Raw genomic sequence first — 16,544 nt, forward strand, 5'->3', positions numbered from 1 at the left:
CCCCCCCTTTCAAGCCTCACGTGATTAATGGACAACCCCTACTACATTTGATAAATTTCATCATATTATTTAAGCTTAAATATGTAGTTATAAAAATACCTGTCTTTAACATTCACGATGGATTATATATTATCACTCGTTCGCTTCCTGTAAAATGTACTTATTTATATATCTTTTTAAAAATTATTGATAAAAGCTTGATCTATATTTAATTAACGCTTACACAGTGTGTCAAACCGTGTCTGGACTGCAGTTTTAGTGAAAGTTGTATGTAACTTCACTAAAATGGCATCAACTATTTACAACTTGCAACAAAATATTATTATAAAACACAAGATTAAAATCAATCAAAATTGGTATAGGTATCAAACAAAATAGATTTAAAACGATTAAGATCAGAGAGCCTCTACAGCCTATAGCATTTATGTAATTATATAGAATGATTAAAAACTATGGATTGTTGTCGCTTAAAACTCTAAACCAGACATCTTTGCCATAATTATTGTGATACAGTAAAATAAAAATGTAAAATTATGATTTTAATAAACAAGTACATAGTTTCTTATCGTCTCATCTCTGTTGAAATTACTTTCTAACCGGTGGTGCAGTCCGTCCATCGGTTCTTACAGGCTGAAAATTAGTGTAATGGATAAGATACGCGTGAACCGTGGTGATAACCACATGCAGATCCGTTAGTGGTTTGGACTGTGAAGTGGAAGCGGTGACCTTCATAGTATATAATATATTTTTATCTGTGACTCCCTCCAGCTTCAAAGTTTGTTAGGTATATATAACCCTATTATCTCGGAGAAGGTAATTATAATCTGACAAACTTTCAAAGCCGAGCAAATAACTAAATATGACACAAATAATATAATGAATAAATCACGTTTAAAATCCGTTAAAAGGTATTTAATTTATAAATGCGTAAGTTTGTAAGGATGTGAGTGTGTGTTTGTTGCTCTTTCACGCAAAAACTACTGAACCGATTGCAATGAAATTTGGTATGTAGACAGCTGGACAACTGGAATAACATATAGGCATTTTATCCCGATATTTCTAAGGGAACGGACTTACGCGGATGAAACCGCGGGCTGCAGCTAGTGTATAATATCCGCGTAAAATCAACAACATGAAAATACTAAAATGACTACATCTTTTATACGCACTTGTACAAATGTTTAAATATGAGTTTGAAGTCAAACATTTGATTCAAAAGATGAAAGCAGTAATTTACGCCATCTGTTGAGCTAATCCTGCACTACACAAATATCATAAACATATAAATACCTAAAGATTGACACAGATGTCGCTAAGTAACATTTAGGAATTCTTATATATTATTATGACAAAATATACTTATAACCCAGAAATCAGCTCCCGCAAGGAATTTTAGGGGTCCTTTACCGCGTTGTCAAAACAGTATAGGCTAATTAAAAGTATATAAGCAAATTTATAAGCAATAAACAAAACATGTAAACAAAGGCGAAATAAGTAGTAGACCACACACATTTAATTACCTATAATATCTTAGCATTATGGTAGGAGGGGGGATTTTCTGAAGGGGGCTGATGAATTATATATAGCCAGCTCCCGTGGCCCCTTCAAATAAGCGGCTCAACGAAACACAGTGGGGTTTTGGTCCGAGAAACCGATATATAACCCACGGCTCCTTCCCCGGAGGCCGTGGGTATCTGTACAAGATTTTGTACCCATTTTGAACCCCTGAAACCATCCCATACTTTTTTTCATGCGTGCGTGCACAGTGTTGTTAGTGGCATAAAAATTGTTAACAACCTTTTTCTTCGACCTACCGAACGTTCGAATAAAATTTCATAAAAATCGATCGAGCCCTTTCCGAGGAGTATGGCAACTAGCCCTGTAACACGATAAATAAAAAAAATCGAAATACGGCACCATGTGAATTTCTCAATCTTATTTTTTTTTTTATGTCATAGCAGGCAGCTGAGCTGGTGGTTCGCCTGATGGTAAGCGATAACCACCGCCCATAAACATTCGCAAAGGTAGTACCTCTGAGAATACGCTGCCCGCTTTTATGGGGTAAGGGAAAAGGAAAGGATTAACGACTGGAAAGAAGGAATGGCTAGGACGGGTGAGGAAAAGGAAAACGGGCCTGCGGCTCCCCCACTCACCATACGAAACACAGTGCATGCCACTATTTCACGCCGGTTTTCTGTGGGGGTGTGGTACTTCCCCGGTGTGAGCTGACCCAATTCGTGCCGAAGAGTGCTCGACTCCCACAATAATAATAAATAATAACTTATAAATGATGTACCCAGAATAAAGTACTGTCAGTTAATATATTACAGACAATGTCAAAAGTAAATCCTCTTGTAATTTACTTCTATTAATGGGAATCTTCAAAAAATGGGCTGTTTTCGTCTTTCGGAACGAACGTCAAGTTACTTTCATCATTCTTTAAGTCTAAATTCTTAATTATATGTACATGAGTCATGAAGAATTAAGACACAATTTTATAACATAAAATAGACACTTAACAAAAATACACTGATAACACTTTTTATTGTGGTCTTCCGCATCAGTTACACCACTCTCTTGACATTTTGGTCTAGTTCGTGGTCAATCCATGAGACACATTTTTTTTTTAATAACCACACCATAATTTTCATACTTTTCTTTGTGCTACGGAAAACAGCAAGACAAAGTATACATAAAGTGAATTAATTATAAAGTGTACTTCACTCACATTTAAAAATTCCGAGGATAATTTATAATATAAGATAATTTGCATTTGTCGTTCTGCCTAAAAACGGTGAAATTTGCCGCAAATTAATTTATCATTACATGATTATAATGACAAATATAGCTAAAGCTATTGTCGAATTTACTTCCCTATCGCTTCGAAATTTGAATATTAATTCACGAATGCAATCGCTGAAAAATAACATTTGTCCCATGCGTCTCGTTTCCGTCTCGTTGCCGTCTCGCTCTTGTGTAACAAAACGAGTGTAGATTGCAGAGTAGTCCCGACGCTAACGCCGCCGCCCGCCCAGTCGCCGTCCGCCCGCCTTGCATCGCACGCGCATAACCTGCCAAACAGGTTAGTTAAATAACCTTATTTTCTTTCACCACTATAACTAAACACTTCCTTATTGTTAACACAGTAAATTTAACACTAGTATCGCAATTAACAAGAAAATAATACACAGTTAAGTGATCGGTCTCTGAAGGTATAAGCGATTTGGGAATTTGGTGTTCACTTCTGCATTTTTTGGACGATTTTAAACAGTTTGAGTTCAATCTTATTGGAAGACTTATGTGAGCTTAATATTGCGATATTGAGTGGTTAATTTCTAGGGTTAATTCAAGTTATACAAACACGGATGTTGTTTATAAATATTTATGCATTTTTTTTTATATGTAGCAGATACTTTGTAATTAAATTTATATAGACATGATATTCGAATATGAAAAATATCATAACTAATATTTTTTATTGATATTTATTCAATTAAATACATCTTTTAACATATAATAGTTTGAATGGTTTAACGTGAGTTGACACATGAGCTTTATTTTATCACTTTATAGTGCCGAATCGATTCAAGTTTCATTGAAACATGTGTATTGTGTATTTTGTAAATAATTCCCTTCGTAAGCTTCTGCGATTATTTTGCATTACGTAAACAATATTCCAATATTCACTAAAGTTTTCTTCATTTGAAGGTTTAAAAGTAATAACTCGATATATATATGATCTTCCGACAAAATTTCGTCTTTATTAGATACAATCATCAGTATTTCTAATTACATAAAATTTTGTATTGTGCAAAATATAAAAAATCTTTCAATCTGACAGTATATTATGGGACGTAAATTAAATCTCTGCCGCGTACGGAGCAATTTTATTGTTAGATCTACGTTCCGATATAAATTTTGTGCGACAAATACGTTTAGCATGTATATTTATCTGAAACTCATAAATAAATGCTCTGGCAAAAAACAGTGTTCGGATGTATGTCAAGTTCAACGCTATAACGCAATTATTTGGAACCGTATCGTCAGTTTTATGTACGTGTTCTCCTTCCGTTGAATTTATTAAGAGTTTTTCGAAACACGCGGAAAGCTGGGATTTCAACGCTGCGTAACAGTTGTGTTTCAGCCAGTGGACATGAATATTAGTTGACTGTACACAATTAGTCACAGTTCTTTAACAAATGTTTGGAAATTAAGTGGACGAGTTTGTTGTGTGTTGACGATGTTTGAACCTACGCAAATTACAATGACTTTTTGCTCTAGTTTCTCAATACAACTGTAGTACAATCTGTATTTGTAGTACGAAGAGTTAGATTATTTATTTATACATAATTAATTAAATATTAAGCTATGAATGGGAGAATAAATGCTTTCCTATTTTTATTTGATTTTCGTTTCTCAGTACTCTAAAACATGCATTCCAGGTAAAACCATTAAAACCAAAGTAAAATTTAGTAATATAGATTACGAGTATAGAGTGTAGGCGATCGTTACTCCAAATACAAACTTGTTGTGCGCTAAATAGAGCCATATATTATTCACGTGCACAACGTTTATTTTTTTATCGGGTTTATACGCCTATGTTAAATATGGGTGTATTTCATATGAACTGCATATATTAAAATCGAAATCAAACTTTTATTCGTGAAAATAGACCTTTACTGTAAATTTTGATTTGAATTTCTACTAAAAAGAACTGAAAAGTACTTGAGAATCCAAAACCGATCATGAACAATACAACATAAATACAATGAACAATCATTACAATAAAAATAAAAACATCTTAATTGATAACTAAAATTAAACATCAAACGGATTATGTAGCATAAAATACACATTTTTATTACAATCAATCAAAAATAACGAATACATTTCAGTTTGCAAGCTTATCTAATATATTAAATACTTTTCAGCCTAATGGAATATGAAAAATGTTTAACTTTTACGTATAATATGCAATACAAAATGAATAACACTCACTACATAATCATATGAAACGATTTAATTTGCTACAACGATATTCCGCACACGCCTTTAAACTTCGTGAAATTGAAGTACTATAAATACCTTTATGTGGTAACTCTAAATTCACCCACGTATTATGAAAACAAACCACTATATGAGCTGTAAACATATCGCAGTATTTTAAACAATATTATTAAGAATACCATTATTAACAAAATGTCATTGAAATAAGTTACAAACACAAGATTTATGATAATTTTACATGTACATTGAACGTGTACTAAGCGACAGGCCTTGCAATAATTTGAGTCTGTCTTATTACTAAATTCTTTATTTCTAATCAGCAAACGTCATATATTCGATGGTGAATTATAATAAACATGCTTCCTGAGACCGTAACCACAAACGGATATAGGGACAAACGGGGATATATAAAAATAATTTGTCAGGATATCCCATTGCATCGAATGCGCTTTACTTATTTTTAACTACGCCGCCATCCACACAAGCATGCTATTCTATGATCAACAAATCGATCAAATTACATTTTCACCTGTACCCCAGTAGACATAAGGCTCAAATACAGTATTTATACTGTAAGTTTGCTTTAATATGCGTGAGCACAGTGGTCCTGTCATCTCTGTGAGACAGGAGACTGCGCCTTGTTGGTGCGCATTTAGAACTGGTAGCAACATTTACGATATAAAAAGTGTACTGACTTCGCAATATTTATGATTGCATTGTATGCTCGCTTTGATCTGTATATAGGTATCGAATTATAGATGTTTAAATAAAACCTTTACAAACACACGATCTTAATGAAGAAGTTACACACAACATGTGAAGGACAAAGTTCGTTTTATTTTTTTCTAATGGTAGCAATGCGAGCGATTTGAAAATTTGCATGACTGTAATAATACAAAATGATAAATACATAGGTACCTAATTACGATACGAAATGTGAGCTATTTTTAATTTAGGTATACGATTCAAAGAAAGTTCCGTTCTCAATACGATGAACTGAATGTGAACGTAATTAGGTGTTTTATTTTTTTCCTATACATTTGTTTTACTTTTCTCCTAGTCTTTATGTACTCTTTTGTTTACTGACAACTTGCTTAACCTATAATTGTACTTTTCCTAAAGGAATTCTAAACAAAGACGGAGGAGAGAATATTAGATATAAGATACTTATCATCGCAGCACCAATTTATTATTCAAAAGAACATTTCAATTACATTGGTGAAGTTGCTGATGAGAGGACGCTTAATGCTGTATTTTTTTTCAAAATTTAATGGTGTTAAATTTTTATTTGGTACACATACTTTATTATTTACTATTTGAGCAGAAAATACTTTCTCCATTGCGTTAACACTTTGCTCATTGTGCTTCACAATTTATTATAATGCATCCAGGCAATTTGATTGTATGGCTCATTTAAAACGTCTTCAAAGAAAGTACATTTCTATAACATTAAGGTTTATATTGTTTAGTACCACTTAAGTTTTTTAGCGTAACTTTTTATTCGTATGAATATTTATGGTAATTGCTCCCCGACGTACATCAAAAATACCTTTGATCATAACAAAAAAAGGTAAAATACATAGACTATATTCTACATAAATATATACAATATATTCAATAAAATATTTTTTTAGATAGATAAATTAAAAGCATTGTGAATATAAAACTTATTGGGTGTCTTTAAAAAAAAAAGCACCGAACTCTTAATTTGAACCGCACCTCGTGAAATATATCCATTCGGGAGGGTTATTTAGTAAATAATCGATTAATTCTTAGAATATTGGGCTAGCACACTGTGACAGGCGGGAAGACGTGGTGTCCCCATTTTGGGCGAGGCAACAACCCGCGCCGAACTCCGAGTCTTTGACACTTAAAACAGAGAGTAGGCCATTTATTTTCGTAATGTACTTTCGACAGAAATACATATAGTAGATCCACTATTTTAATTGTTTGTTGCGGATCTATTTCGGCTTGTATTACATTAGAATCCGATCACGATTAAATTACATATTATGTGTAATGAAAAGTATTTATTACTTAGGTTAGGTTGTGCTTGGGACAACCTTCTGAGAATGTATCAGTATGATTTGTAAAAATTAATTATTATCAAAGTATTATGCCTACCTAAGTATAGTACATAAATGTTAAAATATAATCTTCACTCAATGACTTTTGTCAAACGTTCAAACTGCAAAATTTTTGATACGTTTAACTACTTACTACTGAATTAATTTTTCATGCATCGGTTGCAATAGTTATTCTAATTGGCTGCCTTGTGACATTTTACAGTGACCTTTTTTATTTTATAAATAAAACTTTAATTATTCAAAGACTTAGTTTAATTAATTGTTCACGAAAGTTTTAAGCGAGAATTACAAAATAGGCTCTAAAGATATTACATGAATTTGGTATCATGTACTTAACATTAAAACCACTTTGAGGGTATATTGATTACATCAGGTGTTTTTTTACCCTCCTTATCTCTTATTGCTGTGATTTGATGCAGTTCCCTCCACCCCCTTCGCAATTTACGTGTTTTTTTTTTTAAATGTGATTCACAGTTATTATATTTTTTTTATTATTATACAGTAATCATATATTGTGCATTGTATTTATTTAAAAGGCAAAATTAGTGGTTCAATACTTTTATTTATTCCTATCTAAGACTAGTATTAACGAATTACGAATGAGATTCTAGTTCCGCATAAAAATGATGTACTGTTTAACCATATTTTAGTGGAGATTTTTCTTTGTTTCAAATTCGTAAGTTATTTTTTCTCCTTCTAGCGGAAAAAAACTACGTGATGACTTCAAGAAAGTTAGTAGTAAGTTTCGCTAGTAGCTAATAATTGCTAAAGTATTTTAATGTTTCTACCGTTCATATTATGTTGAACAAATTGCATAGTGAATTGACCGAGTACAAGACTGGTACAAGCTTAGCATACACTTAATAATATTCATCATTTGTCAAATTATAAGAACCTCGCTAGGTATCTATAATGATTCATAGGCACAGATAATTGGCTATACGTAGAAACAATGTTTTCTCAGGTCATTCACTGAATCTGAGAGCGGTGCTTCGTGCCAGGTAGGAAAATAAATGTCTATGAGACTTACATAATACACTGCACAAGCTATCGCCAGCGAATTTGTCTGCCCTAATGTGATGATTAAAATATGAGTAGATATGTTTATAGTATATAAATATGATTATACTCGTTCTTAATTAATTATTTAAAGTGAACTATTAGACTTTACAGTTATCGATGATTTTTTTGGTTTTGTCTTTGTATTTAATTTATTTTTGTTTTGACTTCTATTATCTCCTTGTATAACTGTTTTCAAGAATTATAGAGCTATTTAATATGTTCGTTTTGTTTGTCGTTAATAACATCTTGAAAAAGAGCGAATAGTCAATATTATTCCAGGGGCCAATGTGCTAAAAATATTTAAATATATTGTTTTGTTTATTTTTAAATTACTTGGGTAGTTTTTCCGTAACTGATAAATAGGCTGATGTCCTATCGACCTTAGAAAATTGTTATAAACGCCGTGTACGTAGGTGCCGTATGATCTAAATAAATTATAATTATTTATTGACTACTATTCAACCGCACAAAAAACTAACATAAAATTGTCGTCACGCAATCAGCATCTTCCACGCTTTGCCCTTTTTTACAACATTCATTTATATCTAATATCCATACATGCATAGTATATATAGATCTATATATAATATATAGTTATCTAATGGAATGCTAACTGATTTCAAGTACAACATACAAAATAACTACTTTTAGTTGTATACGAGCTAAGGCTTGTAAAACGGAATAGCCAAAAGTTTAAATACGTTTTATTTTATAGCTAGAAGGTATTTATAAATTTCATAATACGAATTTTCTCGGTGTTTAAACCATATCTCATATCTTAAAACGAGCAATTCTTGTATATATAATATATATATATAATTGGAATCTCGGAATCGGCTCCAACGATTTTCATGAAATTTACTATATAGGGGGTTTCGGGGGCGATAAATCGATCTAGCTAGGAATCTTTTTTAGAAAATGTCATATTCGCGTTTTATTCGTGTTTTATCGACTTAAACTTACTTTTTTAACAAATAATAAATAATATTAAAAACTATTCAGAATATTAGGTTAGTCTGTTTAAAATATAAATGTATTCTTAATTTGAACAATAACGCCGTTAGTTATTCTTCAGAACGCTTTATTCTGAGCCATCCTACAATAATTATACTGATATGAAAGTTTGTTTGTTTGGATGTCTGTTCGTCAATAACGCTGAAACTACTGAGCTGACTTGGGTGATACCTATTAAATGGTCCCTTGTGTCGAGACTCTAATGGTATTAAATATATTAAATCGTGAACTCCAATATCATCTTAACCAGAATACTTCTGCGTACTACATATAGGTACAGCTGTTATTATATTATTATAAATTAGTGTGTATATCAACTTAATATTTCCCAATAGGTACTGTTACTTGTTGAAAGATACTACTTGAAGAAAGAAGTTGATGAGTTGCTTTTGCTTTTATATACTTGTCATATGCTTTTGTTTGCTAACATTTTAATGTGAAAATGCATATGTTTGTTTGCTTGTTTATCTTTAACGGGCCAAAAGAGCGATTGTGGTAAGATTTTGGTGTCTGGAGATAGGTAGAGAGTGACGTAGGCTACTAAAATAAATAGTACCCTATGCCACTTTTTAGAATTCTATCTAAAAGTTATACCGCAGTGAAACATCTCATTCCCATGAAAATTTCCTTTAGGATATACGGGTAATGATGCGAAAAGCTGTTACAAGCTTTATATTACAAATATCCTCTACTACCTACCCACTTGCTCCGGGTACGGTCGATTGAACAGAATAATATTATTATAATTATTCGACTTAAAATCTTCATCACTAATATCTTAACACTAATTTTAGGAAATTATACGAAGACGCTTCTTATATTTACCATAGCATATATTTGGAATCTATAACTAGGTATAATAATTACATATATGATGACGCTAGTTCCAAAAATATGAATATCTTGGCAATTTCTGCTTGTCTTTCCATACCTACAGAAACTTAAATTAGAAATTATTTTATGTTTTACTGTCTAGTACGAGCGTCGTCCCGGCTCCACACGGATATCAAGATTCCTGTTTTATCCCAAGGAAGCATTTGATCGGGATAAAAAGTATCCTATCACCCAAATTAGCTCAAACTCTGTCTGTATACGTGATTGATGGTCAAACATCCGAACAAACAAACTTTCACATTCATAATATTAATGTTTTAGCGGTATTGTACGTGTAATGTTGATATATATTATCTTTAATTTCCTTTCATGAATTGAGCCAGGCCGCACTGGGGAAGGGACAACACCCTCACAAAAGACCGGCGTGTAATAGCGCACGCGGACGAGTTTAGTGCGATTCTTGGAGGAGCTAGAGACCTCACCCTTCCCAATCGCTTCCTTATCCTTATCGTTCAAATGCTTATGGACGACGGACGCTTACCATCAGGCCAACCACCAGCTCAGTTATCCGCATGAAAATTATTTGCATACACACATATTCATGCACATGTATTTGTACAAATTTGCATGTGTACACGCTCACACACCCACAATCATTGGCACTTCTAATATCGGTATGGATTATCCAGAAACAGTTTCACATCGATTACAAAACCGTTGGTAAATAGTCAAAGGCGATACTTAGAATGAGACATAAAGCTTCTGGGACAGAAATAGAGCGTATTTTCACTACACAATGAATTTATTGTGTAATTAATTCAGTCGGAAATGCTGGCGTTTGTTTCAAGATGGACAATTATTGTGCTGGGAATAGTTCACATTTCTGTCTCGGCATAGGCAAAAAGAGCTCTTGGCGGTTATATTTTTTATCATTTATGTATCCTGCAACAAAAACATAAATAAATTAGGTTTTAACACACAATGCATTGATGTTGAATTTAAATTTTGAAAACTAAACATTTTTTATGTCAATATAGATAATTTATGGTGTATTTGAGTAGGTTTATTTGTTTATTTCTTACAGAGGATGATATAAATTTAATTCTTTTCATTTATTCAGTATAATTAGATGAACGTCCATCTCCTGAATTAGCGTCACAGTTGACACTAGTTCAAGTGTCTCAGAAGTCGAGACTCTAATGGTATTAAATCGATATTTAAAATTATTATTTCATCTTAATAATTGTTTACTTTTACAAGGATTCAACTTTTTGCAGTTGAAAAATACCTCCCTATTTCAACCAGAGTACATTTTAGTATTAACGAATTTAAAAAGTAAGAGCCTGTTGTTAATTTTTATTAAATAAGTACGTAGGATTAGGGCAAAAAAAGTTTAGAACAACTTTTCTAATATTCCTCTGCTACTGCTGTTGAAATAAATATTTTATTTCATAGATTCGACCAATTGATAGTTCAATAGCAGGCACCTTACTTCCTATTTATTGAGGTAACAAATAAGATGTACCAAAATAAATGTTACGTACCAAGAATTTTGAACCTTATGTCCGCCTGTAAAAACTCATAGTTGCCCAACGTGTTAGTTCTGAAAAATTAGCTATTAAGATGAATGTATCCGGATACGCTAAATACCTAAGGCTATTTTCATTTTAATAATACCATAACGTGTTACAACGTAAACGAAAGGTTTATAGCAGAAATTTACTTACAGGAATTACATTTAGTTACCAAGTAATGGTACATGAATATATATATTGTTATATCATCCATCATTAACCATATATTTTATTTCTGTTTCAGATTAATTCAAATTGAAAATATACAGCCTATGGATACGTGATAAGTGAAAGTAAAAATGTCCTTCCGAAACTACGTAAGTAACTTAATTTACCCTACGTAAATACGTTCGTATATATAATGTATAGTTCTTTAATACTCAATGAGTAACAAGACAGTTCACAGTACCACGAGTGAAGGACTCGATATCCCTACGTACTTATATATTATAATCTACATACTCGTATACGCATTCCTGCTGCTATTTATAAATTGGTAAAAGGATTAATTTTATGGTGTTGAATGAGGATTATGGACTTAATATTTCTATGTCTGCTTGACGGATACTCCGTTGTAGTAAATTAATATGTTTTGATGTTTTAGAATAATATTTAAGCAAAATCAATTGTGTTATATTTAATGATGCTTTTTATCATTTCAGTATGATTCATCATCGTATAATAGAAATAGAGAAGCGGGTAGATCTACAGCCAACACAGCCACAGAACGTCCAGCATCACTTACAGCTAAATATACTACGACTTCATCCCTAAAGACATCCAGTATTCCAGTTCTCTCCGACCGCAATGCCCGCGAAGAAACACCAATCAGTGCTATCGCAAATAGATATGCTAACTATAATAAAACAAACATTGATAAATCACACACAACTACTGCATCCTCTAAGTATGAGAAGAAAGATTATTCAAAACTATCGATTCCATCGGTCAGTACAAATAAAAGCAGAGAAGTTAGTCCTGTATCATCAACGTCTAAATATAAGCTAAGCAGGCATTCACGTCAAGCCAGCCCCGAAAGAAAAACAGCTAAAGGTTTTAAAGAAAAGTGTAAAGATAATGGACCTACAGAACGCGACAAAGACATTCCAACAAAGACTGAAAAGTCCTCAGGCTACAGCAGTCTGTCGAACTACAAACTTTATCCCCGTTCTGTAAGTTACACCCGTCCTGTTTCGAGAGCGGATTCAAAGCCAGAAATAAATTACAATCGTACGACGGCAAGAACTGAAACAAAACCTGAAATAAACTACAGCCGTCCTGCAACAAGAGCTGAAACAAAATCTGAAATAAATTACAGTCGTCCATCAACAAGATCTGAAATAAAACCAGAAATTACTGTTAATAGGTATGCTATAGCAAACCGTTTGTCATCTTCGTCCTACCTTAGAAGTCCTACACCAGTTAAACGACCTTCGGTTTCTCCTGTTAATCACATAGAAATTCCTAAACATGAACAAACAAAACCAGTTTTACCAAATATTATAGTGGAAGAAAATAATATATCACAGAAAGATGATTCAGATGCAAGTAACAAAAACAAGTGTCAAATTGATGTAGATGATGAAGAAGAATTAGAAACTATTACAGTAATAACACGACACACATCACCAACACCACCCGGATCTTCATCTTATGTTCGAATAAGACGAGCTGACCTGGCTAAAACTATTGAAAAAATTATAACTAGAAAGAAAAAAAGACCAGATACAATAGATAAAGAAATCCAATCTGATAGATTAGATGATCCCACAAGAACAAGTCGGTTTGCAGGTACTAGCAGGACAAGTGTTACAAACTGGACATATTACACTCCAAATGTCAATAGCTATACAGGTTATGCAGGAAGGTATTCAACACAGTATTCTACACTGCGAGACAATTCAAATTCTTATAGAGATAGGTGTAGCCGAAGTCGAAGCAAAGAACCTATTGCACAAGAATGTATTCAAGACGAATCCTCAGGAAATATGCAAGACAATGACTGTAATGATCAAGATAATAGAATTTCAGACTTTCCTCAAGATGCCATTAATGTATACGAAAATAATAAAGACGACGAAACATCTCAAATTATTATAAATGTCAATTTAAAATTGAAAAAATCAAGAAGTCCTTCTGCTGTTTCTATGACTGAGTTAGTATCCCCAGAAATTACTATAACAAATAATCAACTGCCTCCCCAGCCTCCAAAGCCAGAGGGTTCGAGTAAACTTAAAAAAGGAAAAGGACGAAAATCGAGTACAGATTCATCATCTGACTCAAATTCCACGAAAAAGCTAGGAAAAAAACGAAGTAAATCTGTCAGTTCCACTGATTCTGATCAAGGTAGTGAAAAAGGAAATTGCATCAATGCGTCTCCTAACAATGCATCAAAAAATTTAAAAAAGAATAAATCCCAAAATGGTCTTCAAAGCATAAAAAAACATCACAAATCAAGAGACAGCAACAGCCCTGAATCAAGCTTAACATTATCATCATCCATAAGCGAAGATGAAAATGCATCTAAATCAAAAACGAACGATTCGTCGCGAACCTCAGCAATTGAGACATCTTTACCAACTGATACAATTTACAAGCATTCCTCTACAACGACACCTCATAAAACTGAAAGTGGAACAGAAGACGCTAAGTCATTCTTAATCCGAGCATTGGCGCCTGTTACTAATCTTTTTAAACTACGTCACCAGGAATGCAGTGATAATAATAAATGGGTAGATAATTCAACATCTGATTCAACTAGTAAGGATGCATCGACACCTCTATCAGAAAATACTGTGATCAAAAATAAATGTCATGCAGATAATATAGTTGCTTCTAATGAAGACAATCTAGTTAAACTAAAAGGAATCCGGCGAATCGAATCTGGTGAAAGGTCATTTTGGCTAGAGTCAGAAAACAGTAATAAAAGTAACCCCGATAAAAATACTAATGACGCGGCAAATGAAAATAAGAACGAAACTCAATTCTGGCAACTGAAAAAATCAGAAAGTAAGGATTCTAAAAGGTCTTCAAAAAAATGTTTATTTATTGATGAAGAAAAGCCATGGTGGTTAGATAGTAATGCCAATATACCAGAAGGGATCGAGAGGCTATCCCCGCCTCGAAAATCTTCCAGCGAAGATGACAAAAGTGAAAATTTTAATTTTTACAAACTTCGTCAAATGGAATCTGGAGAACAAAACGATTGGTATTTGACAAGTAATGAGAGTTCTTCTAAAAATAATAAACTTGAATCACCCAATAGCTTAAGTCCAAGTAAATCAGGTTCCGACCAAAAAACGTTTCCGCTGAGACGCATTAGACATATTGAATCAGGTGAGCGACCTTGGTGGCTATCGAGTGATAAAAACATTCCAGAAGGTATTGAAAAGTTACCTACTCCGCCACCTCAAGAAGAAAGTGATTCTTCCGATTCGGATGAAGTTGAAGTCTATATGCCAACTTCACAAATACCACCTTTTCCGTTACATTTGCCTGACGATGAACCCTTAGGTGATCGGAGAAGTCCAGAAGGCCTAGAAAACCCTAATTATGTAGAGCTTTATAGAGATCGCAGCTCACCATATGAGAATAGTGGCCATTATAGAAATCGTAATAATTTGACATATTCTAAAGGTGCAAAATATATTTCACGCTATACAGACATCGACGACATATTAGGAAATTCAAACCATATTTACAGTCCATTTATGGATTCCATGTTAGCAAAACGCACCAATCATAATATTGCATATGAAGATGATGATGATGATGATGAATGTGAAGAGATAGATCCTACTCAAGTTAGAATCCATGACAGCACACCGCAGATGCCTGTTATCAGAAAAATGCATTCCAGGTACAATTCTTTTTATACATAAATAGAAAATTTTTCATTCAACATACTTTTCAGTTAGTTAAGATAAAGAAGATTAAAGAATGGCTACATATATACTTATTACTATACATCAATTTATAATGTATTGTATCTTTGATATTCTCTTAGCACATTCAATGATAACAAACCAAATCATAACTTAAGAACATTTAAAATAATTTATTAATGTTATTTGATTACAGGAGTGATTTGATTGACTACGATGATGCGGATCAAGTAAGCACTTTTTTAAGTATTTTTATATATATATATTTAGTAGTATGTTTGAGTATAATATTAAATAATAAGAACCTCCTATTTTACGACATTATTAAAGATGGAATCATTGTTTTAAATATTTTTGTAATGGACTTTAAGACTGATTTTTGATATAGGTATGAATAAAATGGAATGAAGAGCCTATTAAAATTAATTGCTACCTTGTTAATAATGTCAGGCAGTTGTAAAAATGTAGACCAAGACATATGAAGCAAAAAATAGAACCTATAACGGACAGTGCGTTTTACGTGTAAACAGGTCTTTTAAAAAAAGAGGATTTAATTCAAAGAAAGAAAAACTCGCTCCTCTCACGATACTCGTTTTTAAATAGCTCAGTATTGTCGGTCCATTTTATCAATTAAAGTTATAAATTGTACATAATTGTTATAACAAGCCTAATAATAATTAAGGTTGCCTAAATTTTTGTTGGAGTAACGTATAAAGGCTTCCGCGCAAGATGCAGCGGGAGCAGTGAACTGAGGAGAGCACCATATCCTTGAATGTGTCTCCCCTGGGAACAGAGAGATAGAAAGAGATAGCCATGTGTTTGTTGCGTGCTGCTACATTGTAATGCAGTGACGTCACAATAACGTGGATCGGATAATATACCCGGGGGAGTAGAAACAAACACCTTAAACTTGATTGCCAAAGTTAAAATAATAAAAACAATTAGTACAATAAATAAAGTCATAAATAAAATAACATTTTATCGTGGCTTCATTATTTAAAATTAAAACAGTAAATAATTATTTTGTGAAGGAAAACAAAGGTGCAATACAATAAAATGATTTATTGAATCGTTAAATATCT

The 16,544-nt window shown here is 32.8% G+C and overlaps 1 protein-coding gene across 1 annotated transcript; it reads left to right on the forward strand.

Moving 5' to 3' along the window:
• Nucleotides 1–3,019: 3,019 nt before the first annotated feature.
• LOC119835796 lies at nt 3,020–16,209 on the forward strand. Its single transcript, XM_038360792.1, has 5 exons — nt 3,020–3,082; nt 11,823–11,895; nt 12,241–15,437; nt 15,659–15,692; nt 16,192–16,209. The coding sequence occupies exons 2-5, from the start codon at nt 11,878–11,880 to the stop codon at nt 16,207–16,209; spliced, it is 3,267 nt and encodes a 1,088-aa protein (XP_038216720.1). The 5' UTR covers nt 3,020–3,082; nt 11,823–11,877.
• Nucleotides 16,210–16,544: the final 335 nt, after the last annotated feature.

This window comes from Zerene cesonia, chromosome Z (genome assembly GCF_012273895.1).
Source record: "Zerene cesonia ecotype Mississippi chromosome Z, Zerene_cesonia_1.1, whole genome shotgun sequence".
Taxonomy (NCBI): Eukaryota; Metazoa; Arthropoda; class Insecta; order Lepidoptera; family Pieridae; genus Zerene; species Zerene cesonia.

What these genes read in the sequence shown, in the direction of transcription:
- LOC119835796 (XM_038360792.1), top strand. An exon ending in ATCAGAAAAATGCATTCCAG is followed by an intron (nt 15,438 to 15,658) that starts GTACAATTCTTT and finishes ATTTGATTACAG; the next exon opens with GAGTGATTTGATTGACTACG.